This window comes from Oncorhynchus clarkii, chromosome 23 (genome assembly GCF_045791955.1).
Source record: "Oncorhynchus clarkii lewisi isolate Uvic-CL-2024 chromosome 23, UVic_Ocla_1.0, whole genome shotgun sequence".
Classification (NCBI taxonomy): Eukaryota; Metazoa; Chordata; class Actinopteri; order Salmoniformes; family Salmonidae; genus Oncorhynchus; species Oncorhynchus clarkii.
The window spans coordinates 47,036,066-47,063,571 of NC_092169.1; the positions used below are offsets into that span (position 1 = coordinate 47,036,066).

At 43.0% G+C, this 27,506-nt stretch overlaps 1 protein-coding gene across 1 annotated transcript in view; it reads right to left on the reverse strand.

Annotated features, from left to right (window-relative positions):
* Positions 1-5,000: 5,000 nt before the first annotated feature.
* Positions 5,001-27,506, reverse strand: part of LOC139381458 (integrin alpha-9-like) — a 145,372-nt gene continuing 122,866 nt past the window's right edge. Inside the window, exons 22-28 of the mRNA XM_071125006.1 lie at positions 24,976-25,084; positions 24,441-24,548; positions 20,129-20,254; positions 19,263-19,382; positions 17,907-18,002; positions 14,742-14,861; positions 5,001-5,455 (exon numbers count right to left, since the gene is read on the reverse strand). Coding sequence (XP_070981107.1) covers positions 5,354-5,455; positions 14,742-14,861; positions 17,907-18,002; positions 19,263-19,382; positions 20,129-20,254; positions 24,441-24,548; positions 24,976-25,084 — 781 coding nt within the window. The 3' untranslated portion in view covers positions 5,001-5,353. The remainder of the gene's footprint in view (positions 5,456-14,741; positions 14,862-17,906; positions 18,003-19,262; positions 19,383-20,128; positions 20,255-24,440; positions 24,549-24,975; positions 25,085-27,506) is intronic.

Consider the following 27,506-nt stretch of genomic DNA (forward strand, 5'->3'; position numbering starts at 1 on the left):
CTGGGTGTATTGATACACCATCCAAAGTGTAATTAATAACTTCACCATGCTCAAAGGGATATTACATGTCTGCTTTTATTTTTACCCATCTACCAATTGGTGCCCTTCTTTGCAAGGCATTGGAAAACCTCCCTGGTCTTTGTGGTTGAATCGGAGTTTGAAATTCACTGCTCGACTGAGGGACCTTACAGGTAATTGTATGTGTGGGATACAGAGATGAGGTTGTCATTCAAAAATCATGTTCAACACTTATTACACACAGAGTGAGTCCATGCAACTTATTATGTGACTTGTTAGGCACATTTGTACTCCTGAACTTATTTAGGCTTGCCATAACAAAGGGGTATAATACTTATTGATGCAAGACACTTCAGCTTTCCATTTTTAATTCATTTGTAAAAATGTATTAAACTAAATTCCACTGTGACATTATGGGGTATTGTGTATCGATAAGTGACACAATCTAAATTTGATCTATTTTAAATTCAGGCAACACAATTTGGGAAAAGATCAAGGGGTGTGAATACTTTCTGAAGGCATTGTATCTCACAGCCAAACACATCTCATTTGTTCGTCAATTACATCATTCCATGTAAGGAACGTTTTGGATTAAATTGGGTTTACTCCTATTATCAGATAACACAGATAACACAGATTCACTGTCTGAGAAAGAAACATTGGGGTTTACAGGGCTATGGGTCTCTTACAACTGATTAATGGACCATTTCTCAAGGATACAATCCCAGATTGTAGCTCTCGTTATATACCAGTACCACTCATCCCTCAGCTGTATATCCCAGACAAATGAATCCCAGATTGTAGCTCTCGTTATATACCAGTACCACTCATCCCTCAGCTGTATATCCCAGACAAATGAATCCCAGATTGTAGCTCTCGTTATATACCAGTACCACTCATCCCTCAGCTGTATATCCCAGACAAATGAATCCCAGATTGTAGCTCTCGTTATATACCAGTACCACTCATCCCTCAGCTGTATATCCCAGACAAATGAATCCCAGATTGTAGCTCTCGTTATATACCAGTACCACTCATCCCTCAGCTGTATATCCCAGACAAATGAATCCCAGATTGTAGCTCTCGTTATATACCAGTACCACTCATCCCTCAGCTGTATATCCCAGACAAATGAATCCCAGATTGTAGCTCTCGTTATATACCAGTACCACTCATCCCTCAGCTGTATATCCCAGACAAATGAATCCCAGATTGTAACTTTAAATGGTAGTATTCTAGACTGTTCAGTCAGATCGGTTCTTATTCCTTACAGTACATTCCAACATGTTGACTTCAAAACAAGTTGTACCCATAAGTCTTATAGAGCTAGTAGTCTGTGCATGATGGAGTAGAGTGAAGCACATTCCCTACCTTGCTATTTATAGGGTACTAGTCAACACTGTTTCTCTGCCATGGGGAGGGGCCTTTAGTAATGGGTGTAGGTACAGTAGGTATGCAATGCCCTGTGCCTCTAGTAATGGAATTGGTGTAGTTAGGTAGGTGTAGTTTACTCCGATCTTGGAAATTCATCCTAGCCTGGATTCAAACTGAATTGTCCAGTTTCACTATTGTAAAATTGAAATGAAACAATAGTGAAATGGAACAATTTAGATCCAGGCTATATTCACCCGGCCACAAAGAGTAAACCATCTTATAAGGTTCAGTACTAGCCTGGTCCCAGATCTGTTTATATTGCTCTAGCCTGGTCCTAGATCTGTTTATATTGCTCTAGCCTGGTCCCAGATCTGTTTATATTGCTCTAGCCTGGTCCCAGATCTGTTTATATTGCTCTAGCCTGGTCCCAGATCTGTTTGTGCTGTAAAGCCAACTCCTATTTGGTCACTGTCATGTTTGGCTTTATAATCACTACATTGAGAATCCATAAAAAATGGTTTACTGACATTGAAAACCTTTTTGAACGAGGCTTGTGATTGATCATCTGCATATTTCAGCAATAGTTACTTGCCAAAACAGCTTTTGACACTTGATTCTCATAGAATATAGCCTATATTGCACTTTTTCTTTATACATTTCTAGTAGTTTCCACAGATTGTGTATTTTTACACACACCCCACCATTTTAAATGTCAACCAAACTGTTCTAACTAGCATCTAATGCATGGCCCTATACCATTACATTATATTACAATGTAACTACAATTTTGTTACTACAGTTATTGCTGTTTAGTTACATAGGCAATTTAAAGGTACAATGTTAGCTTTTCTACTCATCTCTGCCCCTAGTTCATATGATAGGATACATTTAAAACATTTTGTTGGAAAATACCATGATTTGTGAAATGTTCCAGACTATCATCGTATTCATGGTTCTTCTCAGCTTAATTGCGACAAGTAGAATGCGTTATTGAGCTAAAAATTATTGTTAGTATATCTGTTTAAGCTATCTATCCACTATCTCCACGGCCTAACTCAGAGTACATTCAATACTGTCAGTCTGAAAACACCACACTTTGTGAAATGTGGCAAACGAAGTGTAAATGATATTCTCTAGCTACAGTTGATGATGTCATGGTGTTGATGATGTCAAGGGGTTGCTGGGTGGTGGATGATGTGTGTTTCCTCTTTACTGTATAAAGCACTTTGAGGGCCTGGAAAAGCATAAACTTATACAGTGCATTCCGAAAGAATTCAGACGCCTAGTTTTGTTTGTTCCTCATCAAGCTACACACAATACCCTATAATGACAAAGCATTTTTGCAAATGTATTAACAATAAAACTGAAATATCACATTTACACAAGTATTCAGACCTTTTACACAGAACTTTGTTGAAGAACCTTCGGCAGTGATTACAGTCTCAAGTCTTCTTGGGTATGATGTTACAAGCTTGGCACACCTGTATTTGGAGAGTTTCTCCTGTTCTTCTCTGCAGATCCTCTCGAGCTCTGTCATGTTGAATGGGAAGTGTCGCTGCACAGCTTTTTCCTGATCTCTCCAGAGATGTTTGATCGGGTTCAAGTTCGGGCTCTGGCTGGGTCAATCAGGGACATTCAGAGACTTGACAGTCCCGAAGCCACTCCTCTGCTTTGTCTTGGCTGTGTGCTTAGGGTCGTTGTCCTGTTGGATGGAGAACCTTCGCCCCAGTCTGAGGTCTTGAGCGGTCTGGAGAAGGTTTTCATCAAGAATCTCTCTGTACTTTGCTCTGTTCATCTTTCCCTCAATCCTAACTAATATCCCAGTCCCTGCCGCTGAAAAACATCTGTACAGCATGATGCTGCCACCCCCATGCTTCACTGTAGGGACGGTGCCAGGTTTCGTCCAGACGTGACGCTTGGCATTCAGGCCAGAGTGTTCAATCTTGATTTCATCAGACCAGAGAATCTTGTTTCTCATGGTCAGAGTCTTTAGGTGCCTTTTGGCAAACTGTCATACCCCTTTTACTGAAGAGTGGCTTCCGTCTGGCCACTCTACCGTAAATGCCTGATTGGAGTGCTGCAGAGATGTTTGTCCTTCTGGAAGGTTCTCCCATCTCCACAAAGGAACTCTAGAGCTCTGTCAGAGTGACTATCGGGTACTTGGTCACCTCCCTGACCAAGGCCCTTCTCCCCCAATTGCTCAGTTTGGCCAGGTGGCCGGCTCTTGGAAGGGTCTTGGTGCTTCCAAACTTCTTCCATTTAAGAATGATGGAGGCCACTGTGTACCTGGGGACCTTCAATGCTGCAGAAATATTTTGGTACCCTTCCCCAGATCTGTGCCTCAACACAATCCTGTCTCGGAGCTCTACGGACAATTCCTTCGACCTCATGGCTTGGTTTTTGTTCTGATATGTTCTGTCAACTGTGGGACCTTATATAGACAGGTGTGGGCCTTCCCAAATCATGTCCAATCAATTTAATTTACCACAGCTGGACGCCAATAAAGTTGTAGAAACATCTAAAGGATGATCAATGGAAACAGGATGCACCTGAGCTCAATTTTGAGTCTCATAGCAAAGGGTCTGAATAATTATGTAAATAAGGTATTTCTGTTTTTTGTTTTTAATACATTTGAAAACATTTCTAAAAACTTGTTTTTGCTTTGTCATTATGGGGTATTGTGTGTAGATTGCTGAAGATTTTATTTAATCAATTTTGGAATAAGGCTGTAAATGCAACAAAACGTGGAAAAAGTCAAGAGGTCAGAATACTTTCCCAATGCACTGTATAATCAATGAAACATTTCATAGAGCTCTTTTGCTTGCTTATCAGCATTTCTTCATGACAGGGACAATTTCCATGTGTGACAAAAAATATATCTCTGTTTGTGGTGAATGGAAGGTCTACACACAGAAATATAATTTTGACTTGAATGGGAATGTCTGCTCCTGTAATTGTATTTCTGTGGGCCTTCATAGGACTTGCTTGGCTGGTTGCCCATATAGCTATCTATCGAAAGGAGAGGGAGATGTGTGAGATATTAAAGAGATATTTGTGAGCAGGAAACAGTACAGAATTAAAAAGACACAATCTTTCACACTCCAGAAAATCCACGTCTCACGATACTTGATAATATACAAATGGACTAATTTACTAAACATAACATGCTGTATCTTTGCCCTGGAAACTAAAGGAAAGACGCTGAAATATAGCATCAACTCGGACATCAGTGCTTTAAAAAAAAACATATAGATATTCTTACATTAGACTTCAAAAACTCGAACCAACCATTTCACAAAGCCCCAATTTAATACAATATGGCTATAATATGTATAAAAATAAATGTTCACTACTATTAAAACAGAGCCCTGAGGGTTTGTTGTCCCATTGCCACATCCTGTCCAAGGACGTCTATCTCCTTGGGTGTATTCAGTGACGTGAAACACTCAGAACATTGCAGATAGAAATAGAATGTTTAGAGCTAACGCATCATGTCCGTTCTGCACAATATATTTCTATCTGAATGTTCTGGAGCATTACAGCATCCTGAACAGGCCAGTTGTTTCTTTAACAGTTCAATTTTGTTTATTTCCGTTGGCAGGGAGTGTTGTATTAATTTGACATCAAACGAAAGAAAACAGACAAACAGGAATGTAATCCTTGGGTTTGTTCAATAAGAAACACTCATTTCCAATTTCCGTTGCACTGAATTAGGATCTTAATGAATCTGACCCGAGCGAGCGACACCAACCTCCACCTCAGATTTCTGCCTGTTAGTTCCCTCGATCCCCAGTCTCCCACGCACAAAAAAAAGTCTCCCTCCAAAAAATCCAGAGACCATTTATTTCTCTTCCAGATATGGAAGATTGAAGGGCCCTTATTCCTGATTGGCTGGCTGGGTCATTGGATCCTCCATTGACCCAATCCCCACACCCTGTGCTCTCATTGTCTTCTCTTTCCCTCAGTGGTTCTTTTCCACCCAATCCCAGCTCTCGTCAGCTCTGTCCTTCCTGTTTTTCTCGGCCTCGATGATCTCCCGGTAGCGCCGGCGGAAGAAACCCATCTGGGAGAGGGGAATGAGAAGAGGGGGAGAGAAGAGGATGAGAAGGAGAGGGGAATGAGAAGGAGAGGGGAATGAGAGGAGGATGAGAAGGAGAGGGGAATGAGAAGAGGAGGAGAGAAGAGGATGAGAAGGAGAGGGGAATGAGAAGAGGGGGAGAGAAGAGGATGAGAAGGAGAGGGGAATGAGAAGAGGAGGAGAGAAGAGGATGAGAAGGAGAGGGGAATGAGAAGAGGAGGAGAGAAGAGGATGAGAAGGAGAGGGGGAGAGAAGAAAAACACTTGCTGTTAGCTCCAGTTCAGTGGTTAATGAGGTGAACCTACGACCAGATGTTTGACCTGTTAAGATTTATAGTCTATAACCTCTGCTCATATGGGCCTCAATGGTCAACAGTTGCTTAAATCTCAGGTGCAATGGTTAGTGAGTGAGATGGACCTTTGACCCCTGTCAGCTGTTCTTAGGGTCAGTGGCTTCATATATATTTTTTAAATGTATTATATAGGACAGTGAGACTGAGGGTTTGCTAGCAGTGGGTCAGATTCGAACCCTCGCTTGGACTGGTGCATGTATTCCTGAGGCAGTAACTTAGACCACTAGATCATCCAGGAAACGCAGTCAGGTGTTCTAAGGGCCAATGGGAAGGAGCAGTGGTCAGTGAGATGGACCTACGGCTAGATGTTTGACCTGTTAAGATTTACTAGCCTCTATTATACTGGCCATCAGGCAGAAACCACCAGGTTAGAGCCAAGTGGAATGAAGGTTTCCCTGGCTGGAGAAGCTGCTCTGGGCTCTGCTTATGTGGAATGAAGGTTTCTCTGGCTGGAGAAGCTGCTCTGGGCTCTGCTTATGTGGAATGAAGGTTTCCCTGGCTGGAGAAGCTGTTGAGGCCCTTTGTTCCATTAGGAGCTCAAAGTGAGCTTCCAGGCTCTGCTCTTGTGGTGACACTAGTAGGGCTGTCTTTGTTGTCCGCCAAGTTTAAAATGTTGTTTTATGTAGTTTCTACTATTCTAAATGTTTTATTTGATGATGAAGTGATGGTTGTGTGGTATTGTCATGGTATTGTGGTATTGTCACGGTTGCGTGGTATTGTCACGGTTGCGTGGTATTGTCACGGTTGCGTGGTATTGTCATGGTTGCATGGTATTGTCATGATTACATGGTATTGTCATGGTTGCATGGCATTGTCATGGTATGCTGTCTAGTTGTTGTTGCTCAAAGCCCCTCAAGGATAAATCGCGTAAAATAATGTGTTTATTGAATGTAATTTAAAAAGGAATGGGAAGAATACACTGGCTACACATAGCCTCTGTTCTTACTATGTGCCTTAGTGGTCAACAGACTGAAGAATATAATTTGCCCTTTCCAGAAACATTCACCAGTTGAAAAGCAAAAGGATAAATGATACCACAAGGGGATCACCAACACCACCTGTGGTGTTTTGGAACGCCTTAAGCGATCCTGCTACTTATTTTTCTTCAAAAAACATTGACCAGTCTTGAACTGGATTCTGCACTCCATGACAATACACTGAGCGTACAAAACATTAGGAACAGCTGCTCTTTCCATGACAGACTGACCAGGTGAAAGCTATGATCCCTTATTGATGTCACTTGTTAAATCCACTTCAGTCAGTGTAGATGAAGGGGGGGAGACAGGTTAAATAAGGATTTTGAAGCCTTGAGACATGGATTGTGTATGTGTGCCATCCAGCGGGTGAATGGGCAAGGCAAAATATTGAAGTGCCTTTGAACCGGGTACGGTGGTAGGCACCTTTGAACCGGGTACGGTAGTAGGCACCTTTGAACCGGGTATGGTAGTAGGCAACCTTTGAACCGGGTACGGTAGTAGGCAACCTTTGAACCGGGTACGGTAGTAGGCAACCTTTGAACCGGGTACGGTAGTAGGCAACCTTTGAACCGGGTACGGTAGTAGGCAACCTTTGAACCGGGTACGGTAGTAGGCGCCTTTGAACCGGGTACGGTAGTAGGCAACCTTTGAACCGGGTACGGTAGTAGGCGCCTTTGAACCGGGTACGGTAGTAGGCAACCTTTGAACCGGGTATGGTAGTAGGCGCCTTTGAACCGGGTACGGTAGTAGGCAACCTTTGAACCGGGTATGGTAGTAGGCGCCTTTGAACCAGGTACGGTAGTAGGCGCCAGGCGCACCAGTGTGTCAATAACTGCAATGCAGCTGGGCTTTTCATGCTCAACAGTTTCCTGTGTGTATCAAGAATGGTCCACTACCCAAAGAACATCCAGTCAACTTGACACAACTGTGGGAAGCATTGTGCAAACATCCCTGTGGAATGCTTTTGACACCTTGTAGAGTCCTGGCCCCGACAAATTTTAGTTGTTCCGAACTCAATAGTAGGAAGGTGTTCCTACGGTTCTGTACACTCAGTGTATAGTTTGTATAAGGAAAATATAGAAATTCCGTAAACATCAGCTAGATAGACAGATGAATAGATAGACATCAACAGATCCATGGTGTGTATCTAAACAGTGTTTTCTTACAGTAGCGTCATCTCTAAGGGTCAGCTCAGCAAAAAGACAACAAAAGAGATGTCTCTCTCTCTTTCTGATTCAGACAGGTTGTGTCCCAAATGGCACACTATTCCCAACATTGTGCACTACTTGTGATTAGAGCCCTCAGAGTCCTGGTAAAAAGTAACACACTATATATGGAATAGGGTGCCATTTGAGACACAGCCTGTTTTTTTCCCCACAGGAATTTCATCAAAGAGGAAATAGTGGACATGTGCATCTCTTGTACGTGGGGTTTACTTTGGCAGAGTGCAAGGACTTGGAGAAGGGAGGGCTGGTGTTACAAACACACACAGTATATTCCAGGAGCAACATTTCAGGGTTTAGTCGTGCTATTCCCAGTGGGAGGAGCAAACGTCTGGTCTGTATAGAGAAGTAAAGGGGTCTGGTCTGTATAGAGAAGTAAAGGGGTCTGGTCTGTATAGAGAAGTAAAAGGGTCTGGTCTGTATAGAGAAGTAAAGGGGTCTGGTCTGTATAGAGAAGTAAAGGGGTCTGGTCTGTATAGAGAAGTAAAGGGGTCTGGTCTGTATAGAGAAGTAAAAGGGTCTGGTCTGTATAGAGAAGTAAAAGGGTCTGGTCTGTATAGAGAAGTAAAAGGGTCTGGTCTGTATAGAGAAGTAAAGGGGTCTGGTCTGTATAGAGAAGTAAAAGGGTCTGGTCTGTATAGAGAAGTAAAAGGGTCTGGTCTGTATAGAGAAGTAAAGGGGTCTGGTCTGTATAGAGAAGTAAAGGGGTCTGGTCTGTATAGAGAAGTAAAGGGGTCTGGTCTGTATAGAGAAGTAAAAGGGTCTGGTCTGTATAGAGAAGTAAAGGGGTCTGGTCTGTATAGAGAAGTAAAAGGGTCTGGTCTGTATAGAGAAGTAAAGGGGTCTGGTCTGTATAGAGAAGTAAAAGAAGTAAAAGGGTCTGGTCTGTATAGAGAGGTAAAGGGGTCTGGTCTGTATAGAGAAGTAAAAGGGTCTGGTCTGTATAGAGAAGTAAAGGGGTCTGGTCTGTATAGAGAAGTAAAAGGGTCTGGTCTGTATAGAGAAGTAAAGGGGTCTGGTCTGTATAGAGAGGTAAAGGGGTCTGGTCTGTATAGAGAGGTAAAGGGGTCTGGTCTGTATAGAGAAGTAAAAGGGTCTGGTCTGTATAGAGAAGTAAAAGGGTCTGGTCTGTATAGAGAAGTAAAGGGGTCTGGTCTGTATAGAGAAGTAAAAGGGTCTGGTCTGTATAGAGAAGTAAAGGGGTCTGGTCTGTATAGAGAGGTAAAGGGGTCTGGTCTGTATAGAGAGGTAAAGGGGTCTGGTCTGTATAGAGAAGTAAAAGGGTCTGGTCTGTATAGAGAAGTAAAGGGGTCTGGTCTGTATAGAGAGGTAAAGGGGTCTGGTCTGTATAGAGAAGTAAAGGGGTCTGGTCTGTATAGAGAAGTAAAGGGGTCTGGTCTGTATAGAGAAGTAAAAGGGTCTGGTCTGTATAGAGAAGTAAAGGGGTCTGGTCTGTATAGAGAAGTAAAGGGGTCTGGTCTGTATAGAGAAGTAAAGGGGTCTGGTCTGTATAGAGAAGTAAAGGGGTCTGGTCTGTATAGAGAAGTAAAAGGGTCTGGTCTGTATAGAGAAGTAAAAGGGTCTGGTCTGTATAGAGAAGTAAAAGGGTCTGGTCTGTATAGAGAAGTAAAAGGGTCTGGTCTGTATAGAGAAGTAAAAGGGTCTGGTCTAGACATCAATTGGGGGCCATTTCCCCTCCAATATCTTTCTTTCATGTGTGTGGTATGGTGTGTGTGGTATGGTGTGTGTGGTATGCATGGTCAGTGTACATTTTTGTGACGTACATGTTGTTCCTTGTGTGGTTGTTAAAGACTATCCAAGAGCACCTTCCCTATGACTGACTGACTGACTGACTGACTGACTGACTGACTGACTCTCTAATCCAAGAGAAGCAGAATGTCACAACTGGACCGTGTGAACCAATCCCTGGGACCTGGAAAATGTAGCACTGATAAATGCGTGATGGTTGAAGTGTGTCCATTGTGACTGCTGATGATAAATTAGTCATACTTTATTCACGAGTGCTGTGTTTCTTTAGAACTGTAGCACTGTCACAGACTAAACAATAGGTTCAGAGATGCTCAATATAAATTGCCCAATGTGACTAGTTGTTTACAAGTTAATGTGTTAGCTTGGGGCAAACACGTTCCTCTGACAATACGCCAAACGTCATTAGACGATCGTGGTGTCATTACACATTACCACAAAACTGTTCTGAGAATATGAAATATAGATATTCATGTCACTGAGGGAGAGAGGGTAATGTATAAGGTTTACATTATGTCAAGATATGTTATTGTTAGCCATCAGGGATCCTCTGGGAGGAGAAGAGACACAGTCTGGTACCAGTCACCATGACAGCTTTGAGTTGGGGAGGAGTGAGCACTTTAGGGTGAGAGGTCAGGTCAGATGAAGTGAGGAAGAACAGATATCACTAAGGTTCTGTCTAGCAACAGAGACCCATTGGTTGTTCAGATGTGTAGGAGGAGACTTAGCAGAGGAGAAGGGTTAAATATCAGCTGGTGTAAATATGTTTTTTTGTCAGGTCAGCTGTTCGACCCTCTGGTCTAACGAAGAGTTAGAGGGGAGGTGTTCTAGGTTATAGTCTAATGACCAGTTACAGTAGAGTGGAGGTGTTCTAGGTTATAGTCTAATGACCAGTTACAGTAGAGTGGAGGTGTTCTAGCTTATAGTGTAATGACCAGTTAGAGTAGAGGGGAGGTGTTCTAGGTTATAGTCTAATGACCAGTTACAGTAGAGGGGAGGTGTTCTAGGTTATAGTCAATGACCAGTTACAGTAGAGGGGAGGTGTTCTAGGTTATAGTCTAATGACCAGTGACAGTAGAGGGGAGGTGTTCTAGGTTATAGTCTAATGACCAGTTACAGTAGAGGGGAGGTGTTCTAGGTTATAGTTTAATGACCAGTTACAGTAGAGGGGAGGTGTTCTAGCTTATAGTCTAATGACCAGTTAGAGTAGAGGGGAGGTGTTCTAGGTTATAGTCTAATGACCAGTTACAGTAGAGGGGAGGTGTTCTAGGTTATAGTCAATGACCAGTTACAGTAGAGGGGAGGTGTTCTAGGTTATAGTCTAATGACCAGTGACAGTAGAGGGGAGGTGTTCTAGGTTATAGTCTAATGACCAGTTACAGTAGAGGGGAGGTGTTCTAGGTTATAGTCTAATGACCAGTCAGAGGGGAGGTGTTCTAGGTTATAGTCTAATGACCAGTTAGAGGGGAGGTGTTCTAGGTTATAGTCTAACCACCAGTTAGATGGGAGGTGTTCTAGGTTATAGTCTAATGACCAGTCAGAGGGGAGGTGTTCTAGGTTATAGTCTAACCACCAGTTAGAGGGGAGGTGTTCTAGGTTATAGTCTAATGACCAGTCAGAGGGGAGGTGTTCTAGGTTATAGTCTAATGACCAGTCAGAGAGGAGGTGTTCTTGGTTATAGTCTAATGACCAGTCAGAGGGGAGGTGTTCTAGGTTATAGTCTAATGACAATTTACAGTAGAGGGGAGATGTTCTTGGTTATAGTCTAATGACCAGTTACAGTAGAGGGGAGGTGTTCTAGGTTATAGTCTAATGACCAGTTACAGTAGAGGGGAGGTGTTCTAGGTTATAGTCTAATGACCAGTCAGAGGGGAGGTGTTCTAGGTTATAGTCTAACCACCAGTTAGATGGGAGGTGTTCTAGGTTATAGTCTAATGACCAGTCAGAGGGGAGGTGTTCTAGGTTATAGTCTAATGACCAGTCAGAGGGGAGGTGTTCTAGGTTATAGTCTAATGACCAGTCAGAGAGGAGGTGTTCTAGGTTATAGTCTAATGACCAGTCAGAGGGGAGGTGTTCTAGGTTATAGTCTAATGACCAGTCAGAGAGGAGGTGTTCTAGGTTATAGTCTAATGACCAGTCAGAGGGGAGGTGTTCTAGGTTATAGTCTAACCACCAGTTAGATGGGAGGTGTTCTAGGTTATAGTCTAATGACCAGTCAGAGGGGAGGTGTTCTAGGTTATAGTCTAATGACCAGTCAGAGGGGAGGTGTTCTAGGTTATAGTCTAATGACCAGTCAGAGAGGAGGTGTTCTTGGTTATAGTCTAATGACCAGTCAGAGGGGAGGTGTTCTAGGTTATAGTCTAATGACCAGTCAGAGGGGAGGTGATCTTGGTTATAGTCTAATGACCAGTCAGAGGGGAGGTGATCTTGGTTATAGTCTAATGACCAGTCAGAGGGGAGGTGTTCTTGGTTATAGTCTAATGACCAGTCAGAGGGGAGGTGATCTTGGTTATAGTCTAATGACCAGTCAGAGGGGAGGTGTTCTAGGTTATAGTCAATGACCAGTCAGAGGGGAGGTGTTCTTGGTTATAGTCTAATGACCAGTCAGAGGGGAGGTGATCTTGGTTATAGTCTAATGACCAGTCAGAGGGGAGGTGTTCTAGGTTATAGTCTAATGACAATTTACAGTAGAGGGGAGATGTTCTAGGTTATAGTCTAATGACCAGTTACAGTAGAGGGGAGGTGTTCTAGGTTATAGTCTAATGACCAGTTAGAGGGGAGGTGTTCTAGGTTATAGTTCTAATGACCAGTTACAGTAGAGGGGAGGTGTTCTAGGTTATAGTCTAATGACCAGTTAGAGGGGAGGTGTTCTAGGTTATAGTCTAATGACCAGTTACAGTAGAGGGGAGGTGTTCTAGGTTATAGTCTAATGACCAGTTACAGTAGAGGGGATGTGTTCTAGGTTATAGTCTAATGACCAGTTAGAGGGGAGGTGATCTAGGTTATAGTCTAATGACCAGTTAGGGGGAGGTGTTCTAGGTTATAGTCTAATGACCCGTTACAGTAGAGGGGAGATGTTCTAGGTTATAGTCTAACGACCAGTCAAAGGGGAGGTGTTCTAGGTTATAGTCTAACGACCGGTTAGAGGGGAGGTGTTCTAGGTTATAGTCTAATGACCCGTTACAGTAGAGGGGAGGTGTTCTTGGTTATAGTCTAATGACCCGTTACAGTAGAGGGGAGATGTTCTAGGTTATAGTCTAACGACCGGTTAGAGGGGAGGTGTTCTAGGTTATTGTCTAATGACCAGTTACAGTAGAGGGGATGTGTTCTAGGTTATAGTCTAATGACCAGTCAGAGGGGAGGTGTTCTAGGTTATAGTCTAATGACCAGTCAGAGGGGAGGTGTTCTTGGTTATAGTCTAATGACCAGTCAGAGAGGAGGTGTTCTTGGTTATAGTCTAATGACCAGTCAGAGGGGAGGTGTTCTTGGTTATAGTCTAATGACCAGTCAGAGGGGAGGTGTTCTTGGTTATAGTCTAATGACCAGTCAGAGGGGAGGTGATCTTGGTTATAGTCTAATGACCAGTCAGAGGGGAGGTGTTCTTGGTTATAGTCTAATGACCAGTCAGAGGGGAGGTGATCTTGGTTATAGTCAATGACCAGTCAGAGAGGAGGTGTTCTAGGTTATAGTCAATGACCAGTCAGAGGGGAGGTGTTCTAGGTTATAGTCAATGACCAGTCAGAGAGGAGGTGTTCTTGGTTATAGTCTAATGACCAGTCAGAGGGGAGGTGATCTTGGTTATAGTCAATGACCAGTCAGAGAGGAGGTGTTCTAGGTTATAGTCAATGACCAGTCAGAGGGGAGGTGTTCTAGGTTATAGTCAATGACCAGTCAGAGAGGAGGTGTTCTTGGTTATAGTCTAATGACCAGTCAGAGGGGAGGTGTTCTAGGTTATAGTCTAATGACCAGTCAGAGAGGAGGTGTTCTTGGTTATAGTCTAATGACCAGTCAGAGGGGAGGTGTTCTAGGTTAAAGTCAATGACCAGTCAGAGGGGAGGTGTTCTTGGTTATAGTCTAATGACCAGTCAGAGGGGAGGTGATCTTGGTTATAGTCTAATGACCAGTCAGAGGGGAGGTGTTCTTGGTTATAGTCTAATGACCAGTCAGAGGGGAGGTGATCTTGGTTATAGTCTAATGACCAGTCAGAGGGGAGGTGTTCTTGGTTATAGTCTAATGACCAGTTAGAGGGGAGGTGTTCTAGGTTATAGTCTAATGACCAGTTACAGTAGAGGGGAGATGTTCTAGGTTATAGTCTAATGACCAGTTACAGTAGAGGGGAGGTGTTCTAGGTTATAGTCTAATGACCAGTTACAGTAGAGGGGATGTGTTCTAGGTTATAGTCTACTGACCAGTTAGAGGGGAGGTGTTCTTGGTTATAGTCTAATGACCAGTTACAGTAGAGGGGAGGTGTTCTAGGTTATAGTCTAATGACCAGTTACAGTAGAGGGGATGTGTTCTAGGTTATAGTCTAATGACCAGTTAGAGGGGAGGTGATCTAGGTTATAGTCTAATGTCCAGTTAGGGGGAGGTGTTCTAGGTTATAGTCTAATGACCCGTTACAGTAGAGGGGAGATGTTCTAGGTTATAGTCTAACGACCAGTCAAAGGGGAGGTGTTCTAGGTTATAGTCTAACGACCGGTTAGACGGGAGGTGTTCTAGGTTATAGTCTAACGACCGGTTAGAGGAGAGGTGTTCTAGGCTAAGTGCTAAGCTAAGTGCTACCAACAATATGAGGAACAAAAACATGGACCTCCCAATAACAAGGAAATTACATGGTATAGTCCACACTATTTGCTGTGTGTGTGTGTGTGTGTGTGTGTGTGTGTGTGTGTGTGTGTGGTGTGTGTGTGAGACAGAGAGAGTGTGTGTGTGTGTGTGTGTGTGCGTGTTACCTTCCAGAGCAGCACAGCCAGCAGTAGGAAGATGAGTATTCCCACCAGCAGGCTGATGGCAATGATCCAACCAACAACATATCCTCTTGGCTCCTGGCTGTGGAGCGCCTCGAACACCAGCTGAAACACAATGGCACTACAGTCAAACGTAGCCTCAAACACAGAAACACCTAGAGACACACAGCCGAGAAACGGCACCTTGCCTCGTGGCTGTGGTGCACCTGGAACACCAGCTAAAAGAACAAGATTACAGTCAAACACAAATATTTATACCAACACATTTAACAGTCTATATTTCTGAGATATCAATCAAATGTATTTCTAAAGCCCCTTTTACATCAGCCGATGTCACAAAGTGCTATACAGAAACCCAGGTTCCATAGCTGCTGAAATGTATAGTTCTTTCATTGTACATGTGAACACATTTCAAAACACGAATTAAATCAATCCAACTATTGCAACATCATTCTAATCTTATATGGTCACAGATAATATTGACAGTGTAAATGAAATGGCCTACCTCCCTACTCTTCTCTTTGCCCACACTGTACATAGATTTTTATTTTCTATTGTGTTATTGACTGTACATTTGTTTATATGTAACTCTGTTGTTGTTTTTGTCGCACTGCTTTGCTTTATCTTGGCCAGGTCGCAGTTGTAAATGAGAACTTGATCTCAACTGGCCTACCTGGTTAAATAAAGGATAAATATTTTTTTTAAATAAAAGATAAGCTAAGTGCTGTAAGATAAGCTAAGTACTGTACTCTAAGATAAGCTAAGTACTGTAAGTACTATAAGTACTGTAATATAAGCTAAGTACTGTCAGATAAGCAAAGTACTGTCAGATAAGCAAAGTACTGTCAGATAAGCAAAGTACTGTCAGATAAGCAAAGTACTGTCAGATAAGCAAAGTACTGTAAGTAATTAAGATAAGCTAAGTACTGTAAGCTAAGCTAAGTAAGGGGTGGCAGGTAGCCTAGTGGTTAAAGCTTTAGACTAGTAACCGAAAGGTTGGTGGATCGAATCCCGAGCTGACATGGTAAAAATATGTGATTCTGCCCCTGAACAAGGCAGTTAACCCACTGTTCTTAGGCCATCATTGTAAATAAGAATTTGTTCTTAACTGACTTGCCTAGTTAAATAAAGGTAAAATAAAAATGTTTAGGTACTGTAAGTACTTTCAATTCTGATGCAGGTCTGTCTGGGTTTGTGACAGATCTGGGTTCAAATACTATTTGAAATATTAAAACATAAATACTTGATCTGTGCTTGATTGGCTCAATAGAAGAGTCCCAAAACTGCAAAGCCTGCCCATCTGACAGTTTAGGCAGGCTAGAGCAAACTCTCACAGTATTGAAGAAACAGCTCAAATATTATTATTTGTACTCAGGTCTGTGGGTCTGGGTTGTAGGTCAGGGTCTGGGCTGTGGGTCTGTGTTGTAGGTCAGGGTCTGGGCTGTGGATCTGGGTTGTAGGTCAGGGTCTGGGTTGTAGGTCAGGGTCTGGGCTGTGGGTCTGGGATGTAGGTCTGGGTTGTAGGTCAGGGTCTTGGCTGTGGGGCTGGGTTGTAGGTCAGGGTCTGGGCTGTGGGGCTGGGTTGTAGGTCAGGGTCTGGGCTGTGGGGCTGGGTTGTAGGTCAGGGTTGTAGGTCAGGGTCTTGGCTGTGGGTCTGGGTTGTAGGTCAGGGTCTGGGCTGTGGGGCTGGGTTGTAGGTCAGGGTCTGGGCTGTGGGGCTGGGTTGTAGGTCAGGGTCTGGGCTGTGGGTCTGGGTTGTGGGTCTGGGTTGTAGGTCAGGGTCTGGGCTGTGGGGCTGGGTTGTAGGTCAGGGTCTGGGCTGTGGGGCTGGGTTGTAGGTCAGGGTCTGGGCTGTGGGGCTGGGTTGTAGGTCAGGGTCTGGGCTGTGGGTCTGGGTTGTGGGTCTGGGTTGTAGGTCAGGGTCTGGGCTGTGGGTCTGGGTTGTAGGTCAGGGTCTAAGACATCAGGCACCCACAATAACACAGCATTCCAATATGGTGCATAGCAAAAAGGAATATGGAAGAATTACACCTCTTCAAACTGTAACATGTTTAGTTAAGAGTATGTGCGTGTGTGCATTGGAAGCATACAGTATGTTACATTCTGATCCGTTGTCTGACTGACTCCAGCTCAGTTTGTGCTGATGTTTACGGGTACTAAAACGTAAGGAACCATTTCAATGGAGTCAATGAGCTCATAACTCATAGAGTAGATCATTTTTATTCTCCTATCCTTTACCTCATTTACCGGGGCCTTTTTGCATGACACGGAGGATAAACTATATCTCATCAGCAGTTGATAAGTAGCAGGCTGGGAATTGAAAGAGACTCGTCACAAACCAAGGCTCACCGCACACCGAGGGACCACAACGTTTTCTCTAGGGACTTCAGAGCTGCTGAGGGACCAGGGCTACTGAATTCACTAAAATCTCTAATGGTTTGTGGTAGTGAACTGACCAGACGCTCAGGGGCGTGGGAGGTGTTGCTGTGGAAAATTAAAGTGGTTACTAAGTGCTGGGAGAGCAGTTGTGAATGGACACATTCACAGTATCGTCTGATTTAGCGGCTGAAGCTAGCCAAGCTCTTCTTGTGGCCTGGGGGTCGAGCAGCGAGCTGGGGGCCTAGAGGTCAGGAGACGCAGCAGTCGGTGGGGCCTAAGTCAGGAGATGGAGCTGCGAGCTAGGGTCTGGAGGTCATCACCGTAATCAGCTGAGAGCATCGAGGATAAGGGGATGCAGAGTGCTCATTACTTCATTCCACTGCTCCACAGGCACATCTAATCACTCCACACAGAGGCTTGCCCTGTGTGTGTGTGTGTGTGTGTGTGATACCCTGCTGTCTCTGAGGAGACCTTGTCCTTGAGGACCACAGCTGAGGACCCCCAAATACAACCCTGCCTCACCCCCATGACATCCAGGTTGATTTGGCATCCTGCCTCCAGCTGCTCCCCAGGCTTCAATTTCCACTAGATTCAGCTTCTAGATTCACCCCTCAGGGCTTGCCGAGGAACATCACAGCAATAAGCTGGCTGTTAGAATGTCTCACAGACATCATGATGTGTCTACTGCATGCCGAACCTGACCCAACACACTGATTGACTCATATATTCAGCGCTTTGCAGGAGTAAATCTATCAAGAGTGATATACTTACTGAAGTGTCTTCTGATAGCCCCTGCGGTACCTCTATGGCCCTCCCGTCCACTCTCACATTACCCCTAGTCACGAACTGGATCAGCGATGAGCTGTCCTGTAGGTAGGTATGTGTGTGTGTGAGAGAGAGAGAGAGAGAGAGGGGGGGGGGGATTCATACTTCCTTCAGATCCATACTGTAATAAACATTATTAGCCTAAGTAAAACATAAAAATATACTAACCATGTAACAACCAGGTAACAACGCAACCGTTCAAAAGTTTGGGGTCACTTAGAGATTTCCTTGTTTTCCATGAGAACATACATGCAATTAGTTGCAAAATGAATAGGAAATATAGTCAAGACGTTGACAAGGTTATAAATAATGTTTTTTAATCAAAATAATAATTGTGTCCTTCAAACTTTGCTATCGTCAAAGAATCCTCCATTTGCAACAATTACAGCCTTGCAGACCTTTGGCATTCTAGTTTTTAATTTGTTGAGGTAATCTGAAGAGATTTCACCCCATGCTTCCTGAAGCACCTCCCACAAGTTGGATTGGCTTGATGGGCACTTCTTACATACCATACAGTCAAGCTGCTCCCACAACAGCTCAATAGGGTGAGATCCGGTGACTGTGGTGGCCACTCCATTATAGACAGAATACCAGCTGACTGCTTCTTCCCTGAACAGGAAATTGGCTCCAATTTCCGTCCACAGGGTATGGTGTTGCAAAATGGAGTGATAGTCTTCCTTCTTCAAGATCCCTTTTACCCTGTACAAGTCTCCTACTTTACCACCAACAAAGCACCCCAGACCATCACATTGCCTCCACCATGATTGACAGATGGCGTCAAGCACTCCTCCAGCATCTTCATTTCTTCTGGGTCTCACAAATGTTCATCTTTGTGATCCGAACAACTCAAACTTAGATTTGTTTGTCCATAATATTTTTTTCCCCAATCTTCCTCTGTCCAGTCTCGGTGTCCTTTTGCCCATCTTAATCTTTTATTTTTATTGGCCAGTCTGAATATGGCTTTTTCTTTGCAACTCTTCCTAGAAGGCCAGCATCCAGGAGTCGCCTCTTCACTGTTGACAATGAGATTGGTGTTTTGCGGGTACTATTTAATGAAGCTGCCAGTTGAGGACTTGTGAGGTGTCGGTTTCTTAAACTAGACACTAATGTACTTGTCCTCTTGTTCAGTTGTGCTAACATAATTGCAAAAGGGTTTTATAATGATCAATTGGCCTTTTAAAATGATCAACTTGGATTAGCTAACACAACGTGCCATTGGAACACAGAAGTGCTGATAATGGGCAAACTTTTGAACGGTAGTGTATCTAACAACTATGTAATAACTAATATCCATGTACTTACCCTCTTCAGTATCTCTGTGTTTAGTAGAAGTTTCACATGTATACTGACAACTTCCTCTTTGGACTGGGAGCCCAGAGTACATGAGATGGTTAAACATGCTCTCCCTGGCCGGTCACAGTCCTGTGTGTGAGAGAGTGAGAGTGAGAGTGAGAGAGAGAGAGAAGAGAAAGGAGAGAGAAGAGAAAGGAGAGAGAGAGAGAGAGAGAGAGAAGAGAAAGAAGAGAGAGAGAAGGAAGAGAAAGAAGAGAGAGAGAGTAAAAGAGAGAGAGAGAGAAAGAGAGAGAGAGAGAAAAAAGAGAGGAGGAAAGACAGAGAGAGATGAACAGATGCTACACAACACACACATGATACATCACCAAGGGAAACACTTTCAGTGAACCTTAAAGTCCACTGATTGGGACAGTCCAGGTGTGTGTGTGTTCATGGGTGTGTGCGTGCATGTACACGCCTCTCTCTCTCTGTGCCTGTGCTGTGTGTGTTCATGGGTGTGTGAGTGTATAGACCCTCTCTCTCTCTGTGCCTGTGCTGTGTGTGTTCATGGGTGTGTGAGTGTATAGACCCTCTCTCTCTCTGTGCCTGTGCTGTGTGTGTTCATGGGTGTGTGAGTGTATAGACCCTCTCTCTCTCTGTGCCTGTGCTGTGTGTGTTCATGGGTGTGTGAGTGTATATACCCTCTCTCTCTCTGTGCCTGTGCTGTGTGTGTTCATGGGTGTGTGAGTGTATAGACCCTCTCTCTCTCTCTGTGCCTGTGCTGTGTGTGTTCATGGGTGTGTGAGTGTATATACCCTCTCTCTCTCTGTGCCTGTGCTGTGTGTGTTCATGGGTGTGTGAGTGTATAGACCCTCTCTCTCTCTGTGTTTATTCACCAGGACCCTGCGTCCAGACTTGGTGAAGAAGGCAAAGATGGTGTGGAAGATACTCTCTCTGTCCTGGGAGATGGAACAGGGCTGGGGGTTCCTATGAGGGGTGCAGTTCCCTTGCCCCTCCGCCACCTGGGGAGACAGAGGAAGATGAGAAAGGGCAGGGAGGATGGGAAGAGGTGGATGGGAGGAGGAGGATGGGAGTTGGAAAACTAAATATCTCAGGAATGTTCAACACATTCTACAGGTGAGTAGAGGACTCTCCTGAGAGAGACCAATAATTTTACTTTTAAGACCCACTCAGAATTTTTTACGTTTTACAATGAGTTTTTTTACTTGTTTTAAGCAGGGGCACAACTTTCACTCGGGACAACACGTCGCCCCTATATTCTGAAATTGCATTTTTGTCCCTCACAGTTTTATTATTGGAATGTGATACAAAACGAGGCAGACGCCTCCGAGCCATCGGGTAGGATGTTTAGAGTGTTTATATATACACAGTACCAGTCAAAAGTTTGAACACACCTACTCATTCAAGGGTTTTTCTTTATTTACTATTTTCTACATTGTAGAATAATAGTGAAGACACCAAAACTATGACATGACACATTTGAAATCATGTAGTAACCAAAAATGTGTTAAACAATACATATTTTATATATGACAACAACAAATATTTTATATTTGAGATTCATCATCTTTGTTGCTTCAATCCACAGCCTGAGAAAGTTAGGGCTGCGTTCCAAATTGTACACTATTCCCTATATTGGGCACTACTTTTGCCTGTGTGTGTGAGAGAGAGAGAGACCAAGAGAAAGAGAGCGAGAGAGAGTGTGTGAGAGAGAACGATAGTTGACCCTCATAACAACTGCACCCTGCTATTAGCTGATTTATGGAACATTAAAAAGATGATTTCTCACATCATTGTGTAACCCACCACTTGGTACCAGGTTGTTACCAATTACTGTTTAACTCCTTTATATCCATTGTTAACAGAATCCAAGTGAATACCATACAAATAGGGAACAGGCTGCCATTTGGGATACAGACTTTTTCTGTGTTAACACTGACTGTAGTCTCCCTGTCCAATAGGGTAAGGAGAGGTCATTTCACACTGAGGTTCTCTTTTTCTTCTTATAGTAGGTCAGAGTAACAGACAAGATAAACACAGAGACTGGTAAGTATAATCTGAAAGGAGCTAGGGGAAAAAAGTGTTACCTTTTAGTTGTTGTTTTACACCGTTATTAACACATGTTAGGATGACATTAACACATGTTAGGATGACATTAACACATGTTAGGATGACATTAACACATGTTAGTGACGACATTAACACATGTTAGGACGACATTAACACATGTTAGTGACGACATTAACACATGTTAGTGACGACATTAACACATGTTAGGATGACATTAACACATGTTAGGATGACATTAACACATGTTAGGATGACATTAACACATGTTAGGATGACATTAACACATGTTAGTGACGACATTAACACATGTTAGGATGACATTAACACATGTTAGTGACGACATTAACACATGTTAGGATGACATTAACACATGTTAGGATGTCATTAACACATGTTAGTGACGACATTAACACATGTTAGGATGACATTAACACATGTTAGGATGACATTAACACATGTTAGTGACGACATTAACACATGTTAGGATGACATTAACACATGTTAGTGACGACATTAACACATGTTAGGATGACATTAACACATGTTAGTGACGACATTAACACATGTTAGGATGACATTAACACATGTTAGTGACGACATTAACACATGTTAGGATGACATTAACACATGTTAGTGACGACATTAACACATGTTAGGATGACATTAACACATGTTAGGATGACATTAACACATGTTAGTGACGACATTAACACATGTTAGGATGACATTAACACATGTTAGTGACGACATTAACACATGTTAGGATGACATTAACACATGTTAGGATGACATTAACACATGTTAGTGACGACATTAACACATGTTAGGATGACATTAACACATGTTAGTGACGACATTAACACATGTTAGGATGACATTAACACATGTTAGGATGTCATTAACACATGTTAGTGACGACATTAACACATGTTAGGATGACATTAACACATGTTAGGATGACATTAACACATGTTAGGATGACATTAACACATGTTAGGATGACATTAACACATGTTAGTGACAACATTAACACATGTTAGGATGACATTAACACATGTTAGTGACGACATTAACACATGTTAGGATGACATTAACACATGTTAGTGACGACATTAACACATGTTAGGATGACATTAACACATGTTAGTGACGACATTAACACATGTTAGGATGACATTAACACATGTTAGTGACGACATTAACACATGTTAGGATGACATTAACACATGTTAGGATGACATTAACACATGTTAGTGACGACATTAACACATGTTAGGATGACATTAACACATGTTAGTGACGACATTAACACATGTTAGGATGACATTAACACATGTTAGGATGACATTAACACATGTTAGTGACGACATTAACACATGTTAGGATGACATTAACACATGTTAGGATGACATTAACACATGTTAGGATGACATTAACACATGTTAGTGACGACATTAACACATGTTAGGATGACATTAACACATGTTAGTGACGACATTAACACATGTTAGTGACGACATTAACACATGTTAGGATGTCATTAACACATTTAGTGACGACATTAACACATGTTAGGATGACATTAACACATGTTAGGATGACATTAACACATGTTAGGATGACATTAACACATGTTAGTGACGACATTAACACATGTTAGTGACGACATTAACACATGTTAGTGACGACATTAACACATGTTAGTGACGACATTAACTCATGTTAGGATGACATTAACACATGTTAGGATGACATTAATACATGTTAGGATGACATTAACACATGTTAGTGACGACATTAACACATGTTAGTGACGACATTAACACATGTTAGGATGACATTAATACATGTTAGGATGACATTAATACATGTTAGGATGACATTAACACATGTTAGGATGACATTAACACATGTTAGGATGACATTAACACACGTTAGGATGACATTAATACACGTTAGGATGACATTAATACATGTTAGGATTACATTAACACATATTAGGATGCATGTAAGATCATGACTGGAATTCAAGGAAATTGCAATATGGAAATATTTCCCCCACATTTTTTTAATGCCGGCTCATGTTTATCATGTGTGTTCATCTTGTCTGTTACTCTGACCTACTACAGAAGAAGAAAACCTCAGTGTGAAATGACCTCTCCTTACCATATTGGACAGGGAGACTACAGTCAGACAGTGTTAACACAGAAAAGTCTGTATCCCAAATGGCACCCTATTCCCTGTTTAGTGCACTCCTTTTGACCAGGGCCCCAGTTTCATATCTCAGTGACTTCAGATCTACGTTGGGGATGTTATAGAATAGTAGCAAGCTCCGCAGGTGCCCCATTCCCCCATTCCCTCAGTCGTTCCGTGTAAAGCTCTCTGATCCCTCCAAGTAATTCCAGATGTTGGGATGCAGGGTGGGATACGGTCCGACGTCCCTACAGTCTCTGCTCCAATCCTCCCATTCAAACAGTCAACACAATTCTAAGGTTGAGCTCCCCCTGATCTACCTATATGAAAGGAGCGGTGCAGGGGTTATGAAAACAAAGCACCCACTGGGGGTACCTAAATGAGCAACTGTTGTTGTGAAACTAAATGGTCGCCCAGCCAGTAGTAGCTGTATCAACACTTCTTTCCCATTTATCAAAAAAAAATCATCAAATAGTGCCTCGCACTGTTCTAACGGGTCCTGTGTTCCATGAGCAGAGACATAGATAAACAAGAAGGCCATTTTAACAGTATTAAAGTGTTTGCCAACGTGGATCCACAGCACTCAGCTATGAAGGAAAACAAGAGCGATATACTTCAGTTGGATAAAGGCAACAAAGAATGTGGATGTGTGTAGGTGGATAAACCCCTAAACAACGCCAGAGGTACTGACGTTTGGGCGAATGGGTGGATAGTGTGGATAGACTGCTGTGCTATCTTTGGTCTCCCCTCAGAGCCTGGTTCGTGTCTAGATATCTTCCTTCTAGGATGTTTTTCCTGTCTCTTTGAGGTCTAGGCCGGGTTAATGTAAAAGCACCTGATGATAACTGCTGATGTAAAAAGGATCTTATAAATTCATCTGATTGTTTGAATTTGATGTATAAACTGCTGTTGGAAGGTTCCCACCTGTGTGTCCATGATGTGGAACATGTCGGCCCCATTGCCAGCCAGTCGGTTTGGGATCCTGATGTCCACTATGGAGCCAGGTAACCTGCTGGGGCCGTTGTTGATCACCTGGAAGACGATGAAAGAGGTGGAGAGAAATATTAGGGAGAGAAAGATGGTGAAGGGTAGAGAGAAATAGAAGGTCAGGGGTAAGAGAGGTAGAGGATTGAGGTAAGAGAGGATGTGGGGGGGTGGAAAGAAAGAAAGGTGGATGAGAAACAGGGATAGAGAGAGAATAGAGTGAGAGAGTAGTGTGAGAGAGAGAAAGAGGGAGAGTAGTGAGAGAGAGTAGTGTGAGAGAGCGAAAGAGAGGGCAAGAGAGAGAGAGTAGTGAGAGAGAGCGATAGAGAGAGAGCGATAGAGAGATATGTTTACAAGGAGCCAAAATAATATGCTGCATGTTTTGACGAGGTAGATGAGGTAGAGCTACTGGTACAGCCATATCAATATAATTGACTTGAATGGGGATTCCCTGATGTACAGGTGTCACCAATACCTGAAAGGTGAAGTTTAAAGGCTGGAAGTTACACTCCATGTCCTCCAGCTGGATGAAGCGAGAGGCAACGATGGAGTTCCCATACAGAAAGGATGTTGGAGTCACTAAACTGTAGACGGATAGAAAGTGATATGGTATTGCGCAGCCCCAACAGATTCATGCCAAGATCATTATTTACGGATATCAAATCAAATGTACAGTGCCTTGCGAAAGTATTCAGCCCCCTTGAACTTTGCGACCTTTTGCCACATTTCAGGCTTCAAACATAAAGATATAAAACTGTATTTTTTTGTGAAGAATCAACAACAAGTGGGACACAATCATGAAGTGGAACGACATTTATTGGATATTTCAAACTTTTTTAACAAATCAAAAACTGAAAAATTGGGCGTGCAAAATTATTCAGCCCCTTTACTTTCAGTGCAGCAAACTCTCTCCAGAAGTTCAGTGAGGATCTCTGAATGATCCAATGTTGACCTAAATGACTAATGATGATAAATACAATCCACCTGTGTGTAATCAAGTCTCCGTATAAATGCACCTGCACTGTGATAGTCTCAGAGGTCCGTTAAAAGCGCAGAGAGCATCATGAAGAACAAGGAACACACCAGGCAGGTCCGAGATACTGTTGTGAAGAAGTTTAAAGCCGGATTTGGATACAAAAAGATTTCCCAAGCTTTAAACATCCCAAGGAGCACTGTGCAAGCGATAATATTGAAATGGAAGGAGTATCAGACCACTGCAAATCTACCAAGACCTGGCCGTCCCTCTAAACTTTCAGCTCATACAAGGAGAAGACTGATCAGAGATGCAGCCAAGAGGCCCATGATCACTCTGGATGAACTTCAGAGATCTACAGCTGAGGTGGGAGACTCTGTCCATAGGACAACAATCAGTCGTATATTGCACAAATCTGGCCTTTATGGAAGAGTGGCAAGAAGAAAGCCATTTCTTAAAGATATCCATAAAAAGTGTTGTTTAAAGTGGCAGCATCATGGTTTGGGCCTGCTTTTCTTCAGCAGGGACAGGGAAGATGGTTAAAATTGATGGGAAGATGGATGGAGCCAAATACAGGACCATTCTGGAAGAAAACCTGATGGAGTCTGCAAAAGACCTGAGACTGGGACGGAGATTTGTCTTCCAACAAGACAATGATTCAAAACATAAAGCAAAATCTACAATGGAATGGTTCAAAAATAAACATATCCAGGTGTTAGAATGGCCAAGTCAAAGTCCAGACCTGAATCCAATCGAGAATCTGTGGAAAGAACTGAAAACTGCTGTTCACAAATGCTCTCCATCCAACCTCACTGAGCTCGAGCTGTTTTGCAAGGAGGAATGGGAAAAAATGTCAGTCTCTCGATGTGCAAAACTGATAGCGACTTACAGCTGTAATCGCAGCAAAAGGTGGCGCTACAAAGTATTAACTTAAGGGGGCTGAATAATTTTGCACGCCCAATTTTTCCGTTTTTGATTTATCCAATAAATGTCGTTCCACTTCATGATTGTGTCCCACTTGTTGTTGATTCTTCACAAAAAAATACAGTTTTATATCTTTATGTTTGAAGCCTGAAATGTGGCAAAAGGTCGCAAAGTTCAAGGGGGCCGAATACTTTCGCAAGGCACTGTATAACATGTTTTTGTAGGTCTGTATGTTTTATAGATCAATTTACTGTTAGAGAGAGACTGATTAAAGACTGGTGTGTCCCCAGATGTTTTCTTCAAGTCCTGTGGTAGAGGAAAGCTGTCATGTTCTGTGAGAATAGTAGCCTGACGACTCACACTAATTTCTTCCACTGCTCTATCAATCGCTACATACTTTAGTCTAAGCCATCATTGAAGTTGTTTTTGGTGAGTAGGGGCACGAGGGGCATGGTACAAAACAAAGTCATCAGCGAATCGATTGTCTCTAACTAATCAATTAGAGTATCAAAGCCAATGACGAAGGAAAGATCTAGGATCTGATAAAACACCTCAGCTACAGCTCTACTCTGCTGTCTGATAATGCTGTCTGATGTCTGATAATGTAGCTCAGCTCTGTCTGGTGTCTTTCATCTTTCAAGAGGCTTAGAGAGACCAGGCGGGGGAGAGACCAGGCAGGGCGAGTCCAAGCAGGGCGAGACCAGGCAGGGCGAGTCCAAGCAGGGAGAGACCAGGCAAGGAGAGACCAAGCAGGGGGAGACCAAGCAGGGGGAGACCAAGCAGGGAGAGACCAGGCAGGGAGAGACCAGGCAGGGAGAGACCAGGCAGGGAGAGACCAGGCAGGGAGAGACCAGGCAGACTCATAAACTACCAGAGACACTGAGCGTTAGTTTTGACTTTCATCTTAATGCGACAGTTTGTATTAATCATGATACAGCTCAAATAAAAAGAGACTGTCTATTAGCTTGATTCTAGCCAACCATCTTAGCATCCTGTCCATGCTGATGGATAATGTATATTTGAATAATACATGTTGTTGTCTAGTGACTTCATCTGATAGCATACGTTCAGAGACTTTACCAATACATTATGGGGATTGGGTGTGTTTG